Source organism: Mesoplodon bidens (assembly GCF_964165515.1).
Source record: "Mesoplodon bidens genome assembly, chromosome: Y".
NCBI lineage: Eukaryota > Metazoa > Chordata > Mammalia > Artiodactyla > Ziphiidae > Mesoplodon > Mesoplodon bidens.
The window spans coordinates 42,729,334-42,751,764 of record NC_138180.1 but is presented as its reverse complement, the minus strand read 5'-3'; the positions used below and the strand labels follow the sequence as shown (position 1 = coordinate 42,751,764).

The 22,431-nt window shown below is 40.6% G+C and overlaps 1 protein-coding gene across 1 annotated transcript in view; it reads right to left on the bottom strand.

The window, feature by feature from the left end:
• Positions 1-22,431, bottom strand: part of LOC308609674 (putative helicase senataxin) — a gene marked incomplete at both ends in the record, with an annotated part of 69,433 nt that overhangs the window by 10,181 nt on the left and 36,821 nt on the right. The window contains 10 exons of the mRNA XM_081223390.1: positions 409-596; positions 3,847-3,954; positions 5,129-5,278; positions 6,977-7,048; positions 8,467-8,582; positions 8,773-8,874; positions 14,052-14,202; positions 14,873-15,040; positions 16,101-16,333; positions 18,653-18,826. Of these exons, the coding sequence (XP_081079516.1) occupies positions 409-596; positions 3,847-3,954; positions 5,129-5,278; positions 6,977-7,048; positions 8,467-8,582; positions 8,773-8,874; positions 14,052-14,202; positions 14,873-15,040; positions 16,101-16,333; positions 18,653-18,826 (1,462 nt within the window). The remainder of the gene's footprint in view (positions 1-408; positions 597-3,846; positions 3,955-5,128; positions 5,279-6,976; positions 7,049-8,466; positions 8,583-8,772; positions 8,875-14,051; positions 14,203-14,872; positions 15,041-16,100; positions 16,334-18,652; positions 18,827-22,431) is intronic.

Below are 22,431 nucleotides of genomic sequence, written 5' to 3'. Positions count from 1 at the left end.
GAGAATGACCCATGTAAATTAAAATATAACAATCATGATTGGAAAGTTACTCATAATACAGTAAGTGAAAAAAGCATGCTACAGTATACTATGTAGAGCATGGTGTGCTTTTTTCCTCCAAAAAAAGGAGAAAAAGTAAAAAAAAAAGATGTGCATAGTACAAGGACTGGAAGTAGATATAACAAAATGTTACCAGTGATTACTTCTGGGTAGTATCAATAGGGGTTGGGTTTATCCCTTTCTTTTCATTTATCTGCATTTGCTACAATCAATAGGACTTTTGTAATTAAAATTATTAAACCTTTGTGTTTTTAATAACAAGACCTAAAAGCACAACAAAAGAGCTATTCTTCCTAAGCAGCCAAACCTACAAATAAAACAGCTGAACATGCAATGAACAGAGCTCACCTATTTGTTTTCAAGTTCCTGTTATAAATGTAATTAGATGGGAAGAGACATATGTCTGGGTGCATCCTGTACTGAATGGTGAGCTGTAAGACAGGCAGCCTGCCTATCACGTTGTGCTCCACGTTCTCTTCCAGAAGGTTGTAGAAGCGGGCCATCATTGACTGGTCATAGCCATACTCCTGGGCCTTCTGAAAGGAGGAAAACAAAACAATAATCTGCAAGAATTCATGTGTACTTTTCCCACTATTAAAAAAAAAAATCACTGACCTCTCAAATGTACAAGGTATTACCAACAACCAAAGATTCAGAGAGAGAAGATATTTCCGACTCCAGCCCTAGAAAAGCCATGTAGCTTGACTACAAAAGTTAAGGTATTTTCCCCTTATTTAGAAAACCCACATACTGCTTTATGAACGAGATGTGATCTTGTGAATGACCACAACTCTCGCTATTTTGGTGCTAACAGGGGTCACCTGAAAGAATCAATGATAAAAGCAGCAAAGAACTGTAACACAGATTTTAACAATTATTTCTGGGCTATGCTATCACAACTAGAAATAATGAATGCCATTGTAAATAAGCCTCTGAAAGACCACTTTCTTCATCCATCCATCATATACCAAGCAGCTAAAATTTGGGGTGCTGACAGTCTACAGTGAAGATCAAATGTCACAGAGCTTACATTCTAGTGGAGGACACAGGCAACTAAGTTGATTTCATAAATCCAAGAAAGGGTTACAAACCTGTGATCTGAAACACAGTGACTTAATTGACAAACGAAGAAAACTGTCTTAATGTTATCACGGTCGTGCCTTGGGATATACTTTTCAATGGTAGCATCATATCAAGATTCAAAAAGTATTACATCTTAAATAATCTAGAAGCAAAAAATGTGCTCTGGAAAACCCACTAGGATGATGCAATCTTTATGAGTGACGTTGACAATATGAGCGTTGAAGATGTATGTGCAAAGTTTTAATAAACCTGTTTCACAAACTATCAGAGTGGAGAAAACAGGCGTTACTTCTTATTTATATTAGTTATATAAGTGATTATTTACATATGTGATATTAAATAGGTTTGTATAATTAAAGAGAATATTTTTAGTAGACATTTGGCAATTTCATCTATACCCCCCAAAGTTTATCTATTCAAGTTAGCTAAAAAACCTCATTTATTTCACTCTGTGAGAAAAGAAAGAGGTTTATATGAGGTAACACATCTACTTCCAGAAAAAAAACCTGAGTCCATCCTACAAAATGATGGAGATTTTTATGTTTTGACATGAACATATATCCCTGATCTATTTACTGACTGGAAAAAAAGGTAATTTGGTACAGACTGATTCTTCCACCTTTAAACAAGGTCAAAACCTACATACAGGGCTTCCCTGGTGGCACAGTGGTTGAGAGTCTGCCTGCCGATGCAGGACCCACGGGTTCGAGCCCTGGTCTGGGAAGATCCCACATGCCACGGAGCAGCTGGCCCCATGAGCCACAATTACTGAGCCTGCGCGTCTGGAGCCTGTGCTCCGCATCAAGAGAGGCCGCGATAGTGAAAGGCCCGCGCACCGTGATGTGGAGTGGCCCACACTTGCCACAACTAGAGAAAGCCCACACACAGAAACGAAGATCCAACACAGCCATAAATTAAAAAAAAAAAACCTACATACATATACACAAATTTATACATTCCCTATAGCCATCTGACATTCTGAATCTAGTAACTTGTTTACTGCCTGTTACCCACTAGAATGTCAGCTTCATGAGGGCAAGGATTTTTTTTTTCTTTGTGGTATGCGGGCCTCTCACTGTTGTGGCCTCTCCCGCTGCGGAGCACAGGCTCCAGACACGCAGCCTCAGCAGTCATGGCTCAGCTGCTCCGTGGCTTGTGGGATCTTCCCTGACTGGGACACGAACCCGTGTCCCCTGCATCGGCAGGCGGACTCTCAACCACTGTGCCACCAGGGAAGCCAGAGGTCAGGGATTTTTGTCAATTTTCGTCACTGTCATGACGCCAGAACTTAAAAACAGTGCTTGAATTAGCCTGGCACTCAATGAACACAGACTGAAAAAAAGTCAACGCACACATGCCCACAAACTGTTCAAATACTCACTAAACTGTTCATAGTACTTATCCCTAGGGTTAGAAAGGCATGCTGAGAAAATTAACTTTGTAATTATTTTCTGAATCTTCTCAATAAGCCTCTATTATTTTTGCAACAATAAGAAAAGCCCAAATGGATTTTTCTCATTTCTGCTGTTTTTAATCAATCACCAAAGGAGACAGTGAAGTTGAGGCCTATCGACAACCCTTTTCACTAACCACGTGCTAAGGCCCTTCAGGAAGTTAAATCAGTAGGTTTCTGAAATACTGCAACTATTCAAAGAATGCAGGGCAGAGCTGGCTCCTCCTAGGTCTCCACAAGCAGAACCCCCCACAGCAGCTCTGTCCTATGGACAAGCTTTTCACTCAGGGACATGGGCGCTCCTAGGCTACTCCCTTGAACAGTCACGCACGAGTGTTCAGACGTCAAAGAACTGCACTATCATTTTGATGATTCCAAAGTCAAAAACAATACTAACCAAAAAACCCTGCTTTCTTTCCATAACGTAACAGAAATGCTGTGAAAATGGTCTGTTCTCTGGGACAGTTTATGCAGCCACTACTCTATATTTGTACAAATAATCTATGTATCAGTAAAATGCTCAAATTTCATTAAACTTCAAAACCGTCATCTAGACCTATGAAGATTACCCAAAACATCTGAATCCTGATTCTGCTGTGCATTTCTAGGAGCCATCTTTAGTGAGATTTAAGAAACGAAGTGAAGGGAACCACAACTTTGGTGCTCATCTTCCCACAAGCACAGCCCACAACCTCTTTCACCACCTTCCCTTTCAGAGGATGTGAGGGACACCGGCATTTTCCTGTGCTATAGGATAAAGAAACCTAAAATTGAAAACGTTACTGTAAGAATAATTTCTCTTTATACTGTTTTCCTCAAATTTGCACATATTGAAAGATAAATCAGGAGGTTGGATTCTATTCCCTGCTTTTAAAGTTTTTCTTTTATTATTGTTTTGGTGTTTATGTTACTAAAATTAATCAGATACAGCCCTTAGAACAGCTGCACACTGCCTTTCCCAAAGGAACAGCCCACTGCACATGGGACATCCTCCTCGTAAACTTCTGGTCTGTGACACTCACACTGCTCCTGTCACACACACATAAGCACATTATGAACAAAGGAGCATTTCCGGAGACTTTCACTATGAAGGCTCTCAACAGTGGTTCTCTTTTCTCAGCCATTCCCTATTTATCCTTGCAAATAAGAGATGATGATCCAAGAAAGACCGCCCCGCCGCCCAAAACAACAAAAAAAAACCCAAACAAGCCCCTTCCACTTTAAAGCAACACGAATGTGAAAAAACATACCATAGAAATGACTGTGGGAGGGAGCTGCTTAGGATCACCTACAAGGATGAGCTTGTTGCAACGATGTATGAGTGGAGTAAGAGTTTCAACTTCACAAGACTGTCCGGCCTTGGTAAGAGAGTACAGAATGGAGACATAATCAGAATTATCTCTATTATTTATTTATCCATATACAGTCTATCCAATTCACAAGTGTCCTAACCATTCAGAAACATACACTTTCTCCTTCTGCACCAAAGATCAAAAATAAGAACTTCCTTTGGTTAGAAAACAAAACAACAAAAACATTCTAAACGCCGAAGCGGGGGAAAAAAACCCACACACGTTTTGAAGTCAGCCACCACTCAGGTGCCACTACCACCTGGGAAGCAGCCCATAAGCAAGAAGGGCCATGTCATGTCCCCAGATTGTCTTCTTTGTCCCTGCTGGGCACATGCCTGGGGGGACTGTGTGTCTGTGTGCCCCACCCCCTTTCTCTTCCTTGCTCCTCAGTAGGCCGCTTCAGTTGCAAGACTCAAGCTTCTTTTCAATTCAATGACATTTCCTTCAATTATTTCATCACTTCCATCTTTTCTATTCCTTCGTTTTGGTGAATACTGGATCTTGGATCTCCTGGATGGGTTCTCTGTACCTCATTTTCCATCTCTTTTGTCTTCTGGCTCTACATTCTGGCAAACAGTAGGTACCCAATAAATGTTTGCTCAATGAATGAAGTAGAAATAAAGATGTTAGCTGAAAATACGGTGGCTCAGAGCTGTCCAGAGTTATATTAAAAATGCTTCAAAAGGTCACCAGAGGGCTTCCCTGGTGGCACAGTGGTTGAGAGTCCGCCTGCCGATGCAGGGGACACGGGCTCGTGCCCCGGTCCGGGAAGATCCCACATGCCGCGGAGCAGCTGGGCCCATGAGCCATGGCCGCTGAGCCTGTGCGTCCAGAGACTGTGCACCACAACGGGAGAGGACACAACAGTGAGAGGGCCACGTACCGCAAAAAAAAAAAAAAAAAAGGTAACCAGAGATATCCCAAGCAGGAGCTAGAATAATCCTTGGGAGGGATTTTATGAAGAACAATCAGGAATCTCTAAGACTGCAGTCCCGATACTGAAAAAGAAATTTTCATCGTGGTGGGTCATTAGCAGCGTATTTCAACATAAGAGAATACATATGTAATGGCAGGTCAAAATCAGATGCAAAGACCACTTTGTCAACATCTCGGCAGCCACTCTTCATCTAAGACTTACTCCTTACTCCTAGCAAAGCTGTATGGCCGACTGCTTACTGACCTCATCAACAATGACACAACTAAAGGGGACACCCCCTTGCCCACGGAAAGCAGCCTCGAGCAGCAAACCACCACTCGTGCTCAGTGTGCAGCAGATGATGTGGGACTCTAAGATGATGATGTTCTGTGTCTTTTGTGGGCATCCTTGAACCTAAGAGAATAAAAGTTCATCAACATTCAGTTGTATATAAATTCTTAACTACACTTATTATGTGGCAGAATAATGTCTAGTAAATGTTAGGTAGGAACCTCAAGCCTAGAAAAGAGAAGAAACATTCAAGATAATCAGAAGCCACCAGAAAGAACACTTTGCAGTGGAGTCTAATCTCAGAACATGAGTTAATAATAAGCACATTAAGAAAAATTTATTCAGGTTTAATTTGGTCGAAGTGGATTACAATTCTTACAGCCTGACGTATGAGGGAAGGTATCAGAATAAGCAAAGATTAAGTAATTCTACTGAGTTGTGAAGCAATTATCTGAGTAAAACCAGGATCAGAACTAAGCCTGAACATACACTTTGCTGTTAGTTTTTAAGTATGTAATATTGTTCTTTTATAAGGGATAGTACCAACAAAAACGCCTGTGAAACTGACAAGCATTCTAGTTCCACAGTGGAATCCAACAACCTTGGTCCAGACTATAATGGAATAAACTGTGATGGAGACTAACAGTATGAATGACACCTCACAATGCATATCATTCAGTGTTCAAATTAATAAACTAGTACTCTCATCATAGATTCAGGTAGCCTATCTCCCCTCCTGAAAAAGCTGTCGTGAATCATCCCTGAACATGTGATAGATTCAACCATGGAGGCCAAGGCATGTATGTGAAGAGAGGGTGGCAACTGTGGCCTTCTGGTGCTCACATGTTAACTGTCACATACCTCTCCTCTCAGCTATCTAATGAGTAAAACTGCCAAGGACAATTAATTTAATGGCCCACAGAACAATGTGATCAGCGGCAAAAACCATAATACTGGTAAACATGGACTTCATCCTTAAATGTGGGAAGATTAATTTTGGGCTCAGCTTAAAGTTTTAATAAAAAGCTTTCCACATAACTTTTGATTTAAATAAACAAACTGCTAGTGGAAATACACATTAAGTTCAATTATATTTATTTAGCCACACAGAGAAGGTCAATAATACATTCAAGAGGAAAACTTCAGCTCAAAAATACAAATACCATTACCGGTTGAGTATTACCCTCTCTTTCCCTGACCGCCAATTCATTTCATTAAGGGCTGCATGCTGGTGATGGGGTACACACCTGGCTCATTCTAGCTTTGACCAATATAAATGTTAGTTGATATTTTTATATCCAAAGAAAACTGGGAAAAGTTATACATGTTATAGAAGGATTTTTTGTGATCAGAAACAAGTAAAAGGAGTGTATGCTTTCAGCCAAAAACTGAGAAAAAAAGTGCTTATATTTCTTGGGCCACATCCCAGCCACTGTCACTCTACCTGAATTCAGATGTGTATTTTTTTTTTCCTGTATCTTCAAATAGTTATTTATTTATTTATTTATTTGGCTACGCTGGGTCTTAGTTGTGGCATGTGGGATCTTCCCGGCAGCGTGTGGGATCTTTTAGTTGCAGCATGAGGGATCTTTTAGTTGTAGCATGCGGGCTCTTAGTTGCAGCACATGGGATCTAGTTCCCTGACCAGGAATCACACCCACACCCCCTGCAATGGAAGCAGAGTCCTAACCACTGGACAGCCAGGGAATTCCCCCAAATTTTTAAATGTAATTGAGAAAAGACCACAGGTTGTCTGAACTATTTCATAATTTTAAAAAAGAAAAAGTAATACCAGTAAAGTGCTACAGGTGAACTACTTACCTCTTTAATTTTAGAAGAAAGCTCCTGCCTTTCTTGTGAAACTTTGGCCATTTTTTCATCTAATTCTTGCCTCTGGAAAAAATCAGAATGCCATCATTAAAATTAGGGCCTCCCTGGTGGCGCAGTGGTTGAGAGTCCGCCTGCCGATGCAGGGGATACGGGTTCGTGCCCCGGTCTGGGAGGATCCCATATGCCGCGGAGCGGCTGGGCCCGTGAGCCATGGCCGCTGGGCCTGCGCATCCGGAGCCTGTGCTCCGCAACGGGAGAGGCCACAACAGTGAGAGGCCCGCATACCGCAAAAAAAAAAAAAAAAAAAAAAAAATTAAATTAAGCATTTTAAAATGCTTTCCAATGGACTGCCTCACATTTCAAAAGGGTGAGCCAGTACTTTACCAATGAAAAACTGATTCACCCAGTGTGTTTTCTCTATACCAGTCTTTCTGTATTGCTGTGTGTCAGAGTTTAGCTAAGCTACTCCATGGTACTGATGCCCTGGCATCCATTTTGTTTGGCCAAGCAGCCTGCAGAGACCCCAAACTAACACTAGGCCCCTTCACACACATGCACGCCCTAGATGGCAGCCCGTGGAGTCACCGGCCCACCAGCCAACATAAGCTCTTGTGATCAACAGTCTCCTCTGCCATCCAGTGCCTTCCCCTTATATGCCCTTTAGATAAGAGACCCTCTAAGCTACTTACCAAAACCCTGCTCTTTCAGTTAAAATTGGCCAATCCAGCCCTAGCCTGGGAACCCCAAAGTACTCCACGCATGGACTCTGATAATGACATGTGCGCCAGGGCCTGCCTCTCTCTGTCTGCACTCTCCCTTGACCTGCCTGTCATGCCCCACGAGACATGCCTTATACCTTCCTCAAGACCTGTGAAAATAAACTTCTCTATTTCGCTTTCTCTTGTGGTCTGTTTTTAAACATCAGCTCATTGTCCAGCAACCCGACAACCAGCACCCCATGCTTCAATCAGTAGGTGCTAATTTGATAAATTCTTTTATTTTTTGTGGCCACCCTGTGCAGCATGAGGGATGCTCATGAGGAACTAGGGTTCCCTGAGCAGGGATCGAACCTGAGCTCCCTTCAGTGTAAGTGCAGATTCTTAACCACTGGACCACCAGGGAAGTCCAATAAATTCTTAATAGTGTGTATGATTCAGTTCTGTTCAGAGTACTGCAGGTACGCTTTCTGCTTAAGCAGGCCAACCCTTGGGGCATCACTTACGTGTTATCTACTCTGCCTTCATGCTATTAACAGTGGCGTTCAGTGGCTAAAACAGACTGCACGTGGCCTGCAAAGTCTGAAATACTTACTATCTTGTTCTTTTAAAAAAAGGTTAACCCCGAATGTAAGGCATACCATCTCTGTGTACATTTTTGTACACAAATTATGCTATTCCACAATGAAAGAATGGCATCAAATACTCACCAACTAGTTTATCTATGAGCTTTTAAAAAACACTGATCAAGACATGTTTAGATACCTGTAGTTCCCTTCCACCTCGGCATAAAGCACGCTGGCGAGAAAGTTCATCTAGTTGATGATCTAGAAATTCCTTTCTTCTGTGAATCTCATGAATATGAGAAGGTAAGTCTTTTTCTTTAAAAAAAAAGATAAAAAGCTGTTGATTCTAACAAATACACACATATGCATACAAATGAGAAGAAAAACTAGCTTTCAAAACTAGACTACTTCTAGGGTCTCCAAATTACCTTTAATGCCCATGCCATTTTCTACCATACAAAAAGAAACAGAAATCAATTTATATATACCTTTATTCAGTACTTACTCATTCTGTGGTTAACTTGGCTCTCCAAACTGAATTTTAGGACCTCAGTATTAATACACTTTTCTGGACCTAGACGTACTAAATTTATATCTCCACAGTTTCCTGTTGATAGAAGTCACACTTAGAGGTTAATAAGAATGCTGTCAATTTCTGTACATAATAATTATTTCTAAGCAAATATATTAACAATCAGAGAAAGGAGCTAACATGAACTATTAATCAACCAAATACCTGGAACTGCGCTAGAGGTTCCACACACATTCTTTTAGATTTGCTTCATAAGAATCCTATAAGGCAAGGATTTATTTCCACCTAATAAAAGCTACTGAGGTTGCACAAGCAGTACACTGCAGAGTTGAGATTCTATTACACTAATGCTTCTCAAACTATGTTCTATACATCACTCCATGGTAAAATGTATTTGGGAAATGGCGAGTGAAAATAAAACAAATTTCTTGACCATAGGATATTTCGAAGATGAAGACTTTTCTCTATTAATGCAGGTCTGAATTCCCCAAACAGAATCTTACAGGACCATCAAATGCTTTTCTGCAGAATACTGAGAACCACGGTTTTGAAACACTGTTCCACATCACAATGCCACTCCAGGATCTAAGGGACACAAGATGCTGGAAATTCTGGAATATGGTAATTCCAAAAACTGTCAGCATCATTTAACTGGTTTATTAACCACATTTTAATTTTAGGTTAGCACATTTCAGATATTATTTAATCTAAAAGTCTCCCACTGCTTCACTGAACTACTAAACTATAGCAATCATGCAGCGTTTATTAGCACTTATCCCAATCTGACACATCACATACTTGTTTGCTATCTCCTTCCACTGAATCCAAGTCCCATAAGAACCAGGTTTTGTTTTGGTCACAGCCTAGAAGCGCAGCTGGCACGTAAGTACAATAAACATACACTGAATGAATAAATGAACTCATTATACAGCTGTTCACACATATTTTTGTTCCTAGTTCAGCTCATTCTTCTAAAATTTGAAGCCATCTTCTCTGACCAACATTTACTTGAAGGTGTCAAAATTGCTAACTTGTGTTTCTACCAGAAAGGTGGATGAGATTTATAGCCACTATAAGCATCTAAAAATGCTCCAGAAATTAAAACAGACATCCTTTAAATTGCAGGGTGAGCTCAGAAGGATGTAAGAGAAATTCCTAGGGGCCAAAAACAAAGAGAAAGGTGAAAAACAGAGGTGAAAGCCCCTGAGCTGCTGTGGCTTCCCTGGAGGGAACAGGGTGAGGGCTGGTCACTCTCTAGATGCTTAGGTGTTTGTTTTTTCATTTATATACAATCAAATGCAGAGATTTAAAAATCCTTAGTTCTACAGAGTTTGACAAATATCTACATCAGCAAAACTACCATTCCAATCAACATATAGAAATTGTATAATGGGGGCTTGGATTTTAACGTCCACTAGAAAGCAAGAGGGCATGGAAGAGGTGGAGGGATGAAAACGACATGAATCTATCTTGGCCTGGGCTTAGCTGGGAAAAAAAACTCTCTTCTAGGACTTTCCAACTATAGGCCCATGCCACATGTGGACTTAGAGCCTAAACACATAATACAGAGAATGACAAAGGTGACCCAACCAAAATACAGTTGAGATTTTAAAAATGAGAATACAGTGAACAATGTTATACCAATATATTTGAAAACCTAAGGTGAAGTGGAGATTTTTCTTGAATAATATGAATTAGCAAAACTCACTCAAATGTAGAAAACTTGAATAAACCAACAATTAAAGACATTCAGCACACAGAAACTTACCCATCTGTCAAAAAACAGACAAAAAACAAACAAACAAGAAGCCCCCCAAAAAACAACACTAAAAACAAATTAACCTTCAAGTAACAGGTAATTCCCTGTCATATATGAAACATCCCAAATAAATGTCTGTATAAATTCTTTTTTTTTTTTTTTTTTTTTTTTTTTTTTGTGGTTCACGGGCCTCTTACTGCTCTGGCCTCTCCCATTGTGGAGCACAGGCTCCAGACGCACAGGCTCAGCGGCCATGGCTTATGGGCCCAGCCTCTCTGTGGCACGTGGGATCCTCCCGGACCAGGGCACGAACACATGTCCTCTGCATCGGCAGGCAGACTCTCAACCACTACGGCACCAGGGAAGCCCTGTATAACTTCATTTTTAAAGCCTGTATAACTTCAATACTAAAACCAAAGATATGACAAAGAAAAATTATAGGCTGCCGTCAGTTAAAAAAATCAATAGCAATCCAGCAATGTGGTAAAAAAATCATAGTACACAACCAAGCAGACCTTATTCTAGGAATCAAAGATATTTTCAAATTAGTAAAGCATTGTAGGGAATTCCCTGGCAGTCCAGTGGTTAGGACTCGGCACTTTCACTGCCATGGGCCTGGTTTCAAACCCTGGTCGGGGAACTCAGATCCCTTAAGCCTCGGGGTATGGAAAGAAAGAAGAAAAGAAAGAAAAGAAAAGGGGCTTCCCTGGTTGCGCAGTGGTTGAGAGTCTGCCTGCCGATGCAGGGGACAGAGGTTCGTGCCCCAGTCCGGGATGATCCCATATGCCGTGGAGCGGCTAGGCCCGGGAGCCATGGCCACTGAGCCTGCACGTCCAGACCCTGTGCTCCGCAACGGGAGAGGCCACAACAGTGAGAGGCCAGCGTACCACACAAAAAAAAAAAAAAAAAAAAAGGAAAGGAAAAGAAAGAAAAGAAAGAATGAAAGAAAGAAAGAAAAGAAAAGCAGAATTCCCTGGTTAGGACTCTGTGCTTGCACTGCCATATGGTGAGGGGGAGGGGTATATGAATGAAAAAAAACTGCATGCAGTAAAATTCAACACCCATTCATTAAAAAACTCTAATTAGGTGGAGACTTTTTTAACCTGATAAAAGCGTATATACCAAACCCCAGGAACAAACATCACACTTAATGGTGAGATGTCCAAGGTATTTCTGTAAAGGACACCCAGGACCACTGGACATAGTGAAAAGAAGCAAAAATGAAAGTACTGAATAAGAAGAAAAAAGCCGTCTTTACTGACAAGAGATGTCATTTTCTCTCTAACAAAAATATTAAAAATCCAACCTAGACACTACACTTGTGCCACCTTCGTCCCAGCCTTCTCGTGTTGTCAGCCCACACCTGAAAAAGGGCTTATTACCCTCCCTCAGGGAAAGGAAAGTGAAAACCACGCGGGAAATGTTCTCGGTTGTATAATTTGATACAACTACTTTGGAGCAGAACCGGGCACTATCTAGAATCAGCACAAATCCTTCAACCCAGCATTCTCATTTCTAGGTATATATACACTAGACCAGTGTTTTTATAAACTCTTTTGACCGTGATCTATAGTATGAGGTACACTTCACATTGAAAGCCAGTACACTCATACCTCACCAATAAAACAGGTTTCACAAAACAATACTTTACCCCTCACTACCTACACTCTAATCTTTTCTGTTCTCTTCTGTTCTATCTTATCTTGTGTAAGTATGCTGGTTCTGATCTCCCTAAACTGATTTCACAATCCACTAACTGGTCACAAGCCACAGTGTGAAAGCACTGCCCTAGCAGCCTGTATGAATACTCAGGAGACGTGAGTAAGAACACAGTACTCCAGTGTACTCCCTTCAGCTGCTGTACAGTACAACACAATACAACTCAGTCACTGCAGTAAACGTTTTCATCCTGCACTGGAGAAACAGGCACAAGTACAGAAATTAAGTTTGAAATAACAAAAAAAAAGGGAAAGAACTTACATTTCTATCAATGGATAACGAATGAACTGTGCACTCATAGATGAGACACCCTATAGCAGTTAACATGAATGACCGTATCCATATACAGCGATACATAAAGTCATAGTTCTCACAAACATAATGGTGAGTAGAAAAGTTGCCGTTCACAATGCATTTTCAGTTTTAAAAGCAAATGACCTCTAGATGTAGCTAATACATGTGCAATAAAAGGGGAAATATGTGTGATCCCTGCGAAGACAGACGACACATCCTGGCTGCTCCTGCAGCTGGTGTGGCCATGGGACTAAGTTCTGGCCAAAAGGAAATAAGCAGAGGTGCTACTGGCAGCGTCTCAGAACTTTCCTTAAAGCACAGCTAGTATATCTGTCCCTTTTTCCTTGCACTTGCTAGATGGGACTACTGGTGCTGGAGCAGCTGTTTCTGACCATGAGGTGCACTAAGGAGTGGGGGGGTCCCACGTAGTGCAGCAACAAGGTAGAAAGACCCTAGGTCTCTGAAGACTCGGAAGTAGAGTCATCACGCCAGTATCATCCCTCAGCTGCCCATCTCTGGGCTTCTGAGTAAGAAGGAAATAAACTTCTATCATAGTTAAGCCACTGTAGTTGGAGTGTCTATTATTTGAAGCCTAATTGAATCTTAACTGATTTAGGTCACTGCCAGGTAACATCAAGGAAAATAAAATTTGCTTAGGGAAGACGAGATACATGTGCTTAGAAGAGCAGCCCGACCCAGAGCCATAACCACGCCACTCAGGATGGCTGGTGTGAGAGGAGGTGTTAAGGTTAAGTGCACAGAAATGACTTTACACATTCGCTCAAGCATTCCGAATCCTCGGTGGCAATGCTCTTCAATCTGTCAACTGTACTGAAAAGACTTGTCCCTGTGGTATACTTTACATCTCAACTCCTCAGCTTCTCCGCCTATAAAATGTAGATAGGTTATTTATTGCATGGCTCAGAGGATTACTCTGAGTACTGACACATAGTGAGCACTCGGTAACCATAAGTGATGACTGCTCTAGCTTTTGTGTCACTAAACATCTACTAAGTCCCAACTGAGTGCCAGGCACTGTTCCAGGCACGGGGGTTACTACAATGAACACATTTTTAAAAGCCCTTGCCTTGGTGGACCTCGTTATATTCTAGCTAGACTGAACCATCCACGGTTCTCTGGCTTCTGGTCCTTTTTATGTACAGTAAGTTCCACCAGAGTCCTCTCCCCACTTCACTTCCTCATTGCTCTTCCAAGTTTCATCTTAGATATCATTTCCTCTAAAAGTCTTCCCTAACCCCTACACAACTGAATCAAGGGCTGCTCTAAGGTGTTTCAAACGGCACAGGGCCTGGCACAGAATAAATGCTCCAAAATATTCAGTAAACAAAGCAGTAAGTACACATGGGCCACAGCCTCAAGTAGAAAAAATGACCAGAACTGGCTTGCTCTTTGTCATTCAAAGTTACCACACTAAACACTGAAAACAAAAACAAATGAAAAGCCCACATAAGTATCATACCTAAAGGATTCTTCTTGTCTTTACACTTCTCGTTGAATTCAAGCATAATTTTTTTCGTAAGTTCATCAACAGCTGTATTGGAAGGTGCACACACAAGGACACGGTTTTGTTTGATTTTGGCATTGGAGTTCTCATCTGAATGCCCCCTCCTCTGGTTCGACAATTTGCAACAAATAAACAAACAAAAAAACAAACAATACTGATAAGCTCTATTGTGCAGTGTTATAGTTCTTCTCTACTGTCACATATATTTGAAAGTTCCCCTAATAAATAGTTAAAAGTAAATAAAAGCACCTACATCTTACACTGATGTTAAAAAATTACTCTGGCCGGGAATTCCCTGGCCAACGAGTGGTTAGGATGCAGTGCTCTTACTGCCAAGGGCCCAGGTTTGATCCCTGGTCGGGGAACTAAGATCCCACATGCCGCATGGTGTGCCCGAAAAAATAAATTACTCTGGCATAAAATCTAACTTCTCTGAGCCTTACCTTACTATCCACTTATTTTATTCAATGTTCAATCCAAAATGTAACCCAGGAATACATTCAAGATTGTCTCCTGGGATTAGCCGTGACCTATAATAAAGCCCGAAGACCACTATTCTAGCCCTTAGAATTAGTTTCACACAAGATAACATTTTCTGTTCCTTTTAGTTCTTATAACCTTCTCTACCTCTGCTAACGCTTTATCTGATATAGTTCCACACAGTATCAAAAAGATACACAGAAGTGAAGGGAAAAACACACTTTAGTACTTATTTACACGTTAAAATAAAACAACATACTCAATTAAGGGCACAGATGCCCTCGTGCACACTCTACCTCTGTCAGTAGGCGGTACAGGAGGCCCACAATGGTTTTTGATTTTCCTGTCCCGGGTGGTCCATGAATCAGACAGATCTTGGCAACTGCTGGGGAGTGTTTCACCATGGCATATGCAGTTTCTATCGCTTTCTTTTGGTCTTCATTGAAATCTTTTAGGTAGGCAATCTATACAAAAGACACTAGTGAGAACGAGCGGTTCTTCCTGGGATGGCACAGGAGAGCGAGAGAGTGGAAGACATCTGTTTGAACTGCTGCTGACCTTTGTCAGACAGAAGCTTTGGTGGTGATCAGGCAAAACCCCAAAATGACCCTTAATCTAAGAACCACTTTCGCTACTGGAAAGAGCTACTGATGAGTCTACAGGCCTCAGTCCACCTACAACCACAACAACTATATTTTTATTTGTGATTCTTATAAAGATGATCACAATAAACTGTTTTGTACTTTTCTTCTTTTTATTCCGTGGTTCTTCCCATTTTAGTCAATCCTCTCTTTAGACAGTAAAAACATTCCAAGACTTCCTTTCCTAACACAAGTGATACAGTCAAAACAACAGGGATTTGGGGTCAGATCTGAGTCTACACCTCAGTTTCACTCAAACGCTAGGTCTCTAAACTCCTAACCTCTCTGGGCTTCAGGCTTTGACAATCATTAAATCTGGGATTCCTTAGAGGGTGGGAACTGACTGAGAAAATGCATATGAAAGTCCTAACACAAGACAGGGGTTCAAATAACATTCCTTTCCTTCCGCCTGTCTCTGTGTTAATTTCCTGGAACTTACACCCAACTCTTACAACAATGAGAAATATGTGTTCACACAAAAATCACAACTTCGTCGTCACACTGACAACAGTACCAGTCAATGCTCCACTGATCATTCAAATGCAAAAGTCATTCCATTAAACCTCCTCTTACTCCTGTATTTAATTACCTAACAAACACTTAAGTAGGATGTTCACCTCACATTTTAATGCTGCTCTGCAAGCATGTTTTCAATTCCTTTTTGGACTCTACCTTTTTTCCTGAGGTAAGCTGACTAACTTAACACAAAGAACTACTTTGCAATATTAAAGAAAACTAAGCACTAAAAACATCACTGGGCACACATGGTGACTATGTCTTTGTTGTAGACAACAGGGAATGTGTGACAGATAAAAATAACATGCTTTAACATCTTGACATGAAATGTTCTGACTTTCCCTGTTATCAAATGACTGTCACTCACAATTCTCTCAGATGCTGTAGTTAGTAAATCTTTTGTACAGAAGTCCATGGGGTTTGGATTCAGAACGGCTCTGGCCAGTTGGTTCCGACCACTCAGCAAAGACATGGCTTTCAACTTCCTCTGTGTAGTCACCAGAGAGCTGATTACAAGACATTTCACGAATTCATTTAAATTGACTGGTAAATTATGTTGAGTCTGGATGGAAAGGGAACACTCAGATTTCCCATTACGCACTATTATCAAGAAGGAGAAAAAGCAATTTCAGTTACCAGTGAATAACAGTGTCCAGTTAAAAAGGTTATTCAGAACAAGGTGTTTTGTAACTTTTTTTTTTTTGTGGTATGCAGCCCTCTCTCAATGTTGTGGCCTCTCCCGTTGCAGAGCACAGGCTCCGGACACGCAGGCTCAGCGGCCATGGCTCACGGGCCTAGCCGCTCTGTGGCACGTGGGGTCTTCTCAGACCGGGGCACGAACCCATGTCCCCTGCATCGGCAGGCGGACTCTCAACCGCTGCGCCACCAGGGAAGCCCTGTAACATGTTTTTTATACATCATTTAAATAATTTTCTCAGTAAGTATCTACTGACTGCCTCCTAAGAACCAGGCAACATTCCTGTCCTCTGGAGGCTTATTTTTTAGAAGAAGGGGGCAGATAAGCAAATAAACATGTCAGGTGATGGTAAGTGCTAGGAAGAAAGCTGAGAAGGGGGATGAGGAAGTGATGAGGGTTGTGAGGGAGTGTTGTGGTAGACAGGAGAGTCAGGGGAGGTTTTCCTGATATGATATTTGAGCAGAGCCATGGCATTAAGTGAGTGAGCCATGCCCGTAACCGGGGAAAGTGGGTTACAGGCAGAGAATCAGCAACTGCAAAGACAATGGGGCAGCGAGGTGCCTGGATTATTTTCACAACAGGGAGAAGGCCAGAATGGCTAGAAGGAAAAGCAGGGAGAAGCGAGATAGAAGACCAAGACGGTAAATGCAGCTACACTTCAGAGGGCTCTGCAGTTAACCACTCTGAACATGACTCTGAGTCAGGTCAAGAGCACAGGACAGCTCCGCGCAGGTAAGTGACACACGCTAAGTCACACATTAAAAGAATCACTTATCGCGAATGAAGAATAAACTGCAATGGAAAAAGCACAAGAAGACAACTTAAGAGGCTAAAATCTAGGTAAAAGTGAATGGTCACGTGGGCCAGGAGGCAGCAGGAGAGGTGGCACTTGGATGTAGGATATATGGCCAAGGAAGATCCGACAGGACTTCCTGATGCATTAGATGGAGCGTGCGAGGGAAAGCAGGACACAAGGATGACTCTGAGGTTTTGGGCTGAGCAACTGGAAGAATGGGATGGAGGTCCCACATGCTGAGTTGGGAAAAAACGGAGCAACAGCAGATGTCAGGCAGTAAATCAAGTGCTTCCTTTTGGAGTAGGTTTGAAATGTCTAATAATCTCCAAATGGAGACGTCAGGTAGTTGGATGCATGAGGAGTTCCGGGAAGGAGACAGAAACCATTGCTAAATCTTAGAAACAGAACTTTGGCAAATGTAACCACTTGTAAGAGTTGAAAGCACAGATGAAGCTAGATATCCCTGGTGCTCAATGCATCTTGCACAAAGAACTGAGCTCTGACCACACAATAGTGGACATGGCACACCAGTTATGATGCGGCACGATGTTAAACTCTAAGAGCTTTGTTGCTATTTTTAAGATATGATACAAAAAGGGGAAGGAATAATGATCACATATTCGCTTCCCGTAACAGAGACTAAGAGAGCAGCAATGTCAAAAAGGCAGCTTGGCATATATCAAGCATGTGGACTTCGTAGTCAAACAAAATTAGGTTTCAATTCTGGACCGAGTGTTTAATAGTAAGGATGCCTTTGGATATGTTACTTAACATCCCTGAACTCTGATTTCCCAATGAGCAGGGAACAAACCATTCTGCTTTGCAGGGCTCTGGGAAAAGATGATAAATGTGTACAGGAAGGACAGGGCACACTGGCTGGCACACAGTCAGTAGTCCTTAAATTCAAGCTAACATAATTTTTGTTATGCTACCTTAGGGAGAGAAGTCCCTACACCACAGTGGATGGGAGTGATGAAACAGTAAACCCCTCCAGTTGCCTTACAATTAGTTCTGTGTTTGGTCTGCTCATCAATAATTAGCCCCCAAACCAAGGCTGGAATGTGATTTAACAAACAGATGGTTTGCAAACTGTCTGTTTTATAACAAACACACTGACAGATGAAGGAATTTACTAGAAGGAGAAGACATTACAAAAGAAAGCTTTAAAATCCTAAGTCTAAAGCAGTACGTGCTGGGCCTTTTCCAGCTGAGTCTAGAAAAACTAAAAGAGGACTCTGAATGGTAAGTAATCACCCTAGCAAATACAGTCTGGTAAACATAGAGCAAACATACATCTGGTAAATGGACAGCAAATAGAGGGCTGGTAAATGTATAGCAAATACATGGCTAGTAAAGCCTAATTTAGAGGGAGATGAAAAGATGAGCTGCTGACAGATTTCTCTTCCATGTCTCATTAGGTACTTACTGACTGAAGTGCGGCGGAACGTATGAACATAGCCACAGTAATGTTCACGGGGAACTTGCAGGCGATGTCTCTCTATATCCTTCTTCTCTCCATTTAGTCTTTCAGGAACCAAAAACACCAAATCATTTTCCTTTGGATGAAGCTGTTTAGCTAGTTCACATTCCTCAAGATAAACTATAACACAAGAAGAAGCCAGCATTTATTCTAACAGAATTAGTTTACATGAGATTAAAGGATATTAAACGCTTGTACTAAGTTCAAGCAAGTATACAGCACTAGCGGACTTTGTACATACTTCAAAATGATAGTCTAAGCTAGTCAGCATTGACAAATATTGATCACACAGCATTATAAAAGTCTTCTTAAAACCTGCTACAAAGCCAAAATAGATGAAGTCATAATATTCAAAAGTAGCTAATACATTTCTTTTCCTTGAAGTTTACCTTAGTTTTTAATCAAGGAATTTTCACTTTTGTGCCCTGCTTTCAAAATCCCGAGAGAAAATCTGGAAACAGATCCATGTACACGTAAGAATTTTGAGCCTACTAGTGGCATTTCAAACAAGGGGGAAAGGACAGTAGTAAAATAAATGGGGCTGGGAAAACAGAGCAAGCTCTAAAATTAAAAAAAGTTCAGTACCAACTGCCAAATCCAGCAGCAACATACTGAACCAAAGCACGAAGTACTAGGATTAAGTAGACTGAACTACTAAGTCTAAAAAGAATTTTAAAAATGCATCATGTAAGAAATGTCTATTTGAAGGCATCAGAGAGCAAATACAACAATGAAGAATCACTCTGTTGAGATCCAGAACAAGGTGGAGATCCGTAAGGGTCAGCCCAGTATTTTCCCTAGAAACATCTGAACTCTTCAGGGAGTGGCAGCCAGGAATTTGAGCAGTACCTGGGATAGCCTTGTACAAAAAAAAGAGACAAAAACTGGAGTCCAGGGCCTGCATAGATAAAGTAGGCATCCTGGTAGCCCTCAAGCTTCAGGTAGGGACCATGAAGGACTACACCCAACAATGAAGGCAGCTTCAATTCACCCGAGTACTTCAGGAAAGCTCAATCCTTTAAGCCGGATTAAGATGATCCCACATTGCGAGTACTCCCAGAATCCTGGCAGAAGCAAAGAAAAATCCTCTCTGGAAGAGGACATCCTATCATCCTGGGCCCCTGATTATTTTTTAAATAGCTTTCCAAAGACAATGACCAACATATTAGAAATAAGCAAAGCACCAGGAGAGAATACATGAACTACTAGAATCAACAAACAAACAAAAAAGGGCTGCACAAGGCACTACACAGAGTACAGTCCTTGAATTGGTTCTAGGACTCCCGCAGGCACCAAAATCCTCAGATGCTCATGTCCCTTATGTAAAATGGCATAGTATTTGCATATAACCCACGCACATCCTCCAGTACACATTAAATCATCTCTAGATTACTTATAATACCTAATACAATGCAAACGCTATGGACATAGTTGTAAATCCAACATAAGTGGTATGTAAATAGGTGCTGGTGCATAGCAAACATGTTTTTCTGGAATTTTTTTTCCCTGAATATTTTCAATCCACGCTTGAATCCGATGACGCAAATCCCGCAAATACAGAGGACCAACTGTATGTATAACACAGTTTAAAATATAGAGTTAAAATACGTAACAATAATAATATACAAAGTGGAACAGATAAACAGGGTTAAAGTTTTTTAAGATTTTGCCTTATCTATGGAGACACTTAAAGTATCGATGAAATCTGTAAACTTTGAATCATGTACGCTCTAAGTTTTCACCTAAACTACTAAATGGCAGAAGAGGTACAAGTTGACGTATAATTTCCAAACTAAAAGAAAAGAAAAAATGAATGGTTCAAAGGTCTCACATATATGTAAAGAGTACACTCTAGTTCTATCAGTTTTTTCTTTATATATTTTATTAGGTATTCAAAATGGTCCTATCTTCTGTTCACTGAACTTGCTATCATTGTGAAATACTCGCTTTTAATCTCAAATAATGCTCTTCTGCCGTAAAGTCTATTTAGTCTGGTATTAACAGAGCAAAACAAGTTTCTTTTAGTTGGGTTTGCATGAGTAGCTTTCTCCAATCTTCCTCTTCTAACCTTTCTGTATCCTTATGTTTACATGTATTACTTGTAAACAGCATATAACATGCCAATACTGATCTTGAAATAACTTTTTCTACCCAAAGATACTACGGCTAGTTAGAAAATTGAAAGCTCACATACAGGATAAAACATATAGATGGTATTGGTTACATCAGGTAGCAAGAAAGCTCTCAAAGACTAGCCTGTCTAAAGGGCTCAGGAGCCAACTTGAAGAAACCAATTACAAAGACTTGAAACAAGTGTATTTAAGTCCATGTGTTCATAACGAAAAAATATTTTTTTAAAGTTCACTGGTCAACCCAGCACTTGCAGAGAATTAAGTCATTAGTTTGAAAACTGGTCAGGAGTCAAGTATCAATACTTATTCTACCCTTCTTTATAAAGTATACTACTGAGTAATCAAATAAAATGGAGCACTTTTTCTTTACAGAACTACAATAGCAAATAAATGAAGAAATGATCAAATAAAAATATCACCATTTTGTATCCTTTAGTAAAATAATTAATCTAGGCATTAAGGATCAACGGTTATAAGTATTACAAAAAGAGAAATTAGAGATCAAGCACCTCCTGATAAAGGAACACACCAACCTCAGCTATGAACTAGTTTTGCCAAAAATATTAGGTCAAATGAAACTGATCAAGCCTCTAGATCCAACTATCAATTTACAAAAAGTACAAAGGACTGAAAAACATACTAAACACCACCAGGGGGATGCTATCAGCAAGACACAGACACAGACCCTGTAATTCTACAGGGTCAACAACACAATTTCTTCAAAAAATAAATTACAAAGCGGGAGGGATCCATGAAGGAGACCATTGTAATTGAAGAAGACATATTAACAATGTCAGTGAGTGGACCTAACTTGGATCTTAATTCAAGCAGGCTGAAATAAATTGTTCTTTATGAGGAAACGGAAAACTTGAACACTGTCTAGCTATCTAATATTAAGAAATCATGGTTCATACTTTAGCAAGAAAATAATGAATTATCAGCAAAAATACTATGAATTTTTAGGTCCATCTCTATTAGAGATAGTCACTTAAATAATTATGACACCAAAAGAAAAAAAATCTAACCAATGATGATCTGCAAAACCTCTCCCTAGAAAACTGTAAAACATTACTGAAAGTAAACCTAAATAACTGACAGTATGTATCGTTTTCAAATCAGTATTAGAAAGATGTCAATTCTTAACAAATGTCCACATCTTTTTTTTCTCTAAAACTTACATGGTAACGCAAAGGGACAAGAATAGCCAACGTACTCTTAAGGCCAAACAAGGTAAGCAGACTTGCTCATTAATGTTTATAATAAAGCTTAATTAAGTAAAATTAAGCAATGTGATATGGGCAGAAAGGTAGGCAAATGATCCAACAAAGAAGAAAGGAGTCCAGAAAAAGGCGAGTGCATTAAATGGACATTAGATTTGTAACAAATATGACACTGCAGACCATGGAGAAAGGATAATCTTTTCAATAAACACTACTGGGGTAATTACATCTCCATTAGGGAAAAAAAAATGAAACATGGCCCCTACATCTTACTCGTGTACAAAATCCATTCCAGGTCGGCAAAACAGCGAAGCCTCTAGAAAAGGGATTGGCAAACTTTCTGTAAAGAGCCAGATTTTTCTTTGCAGGCTAC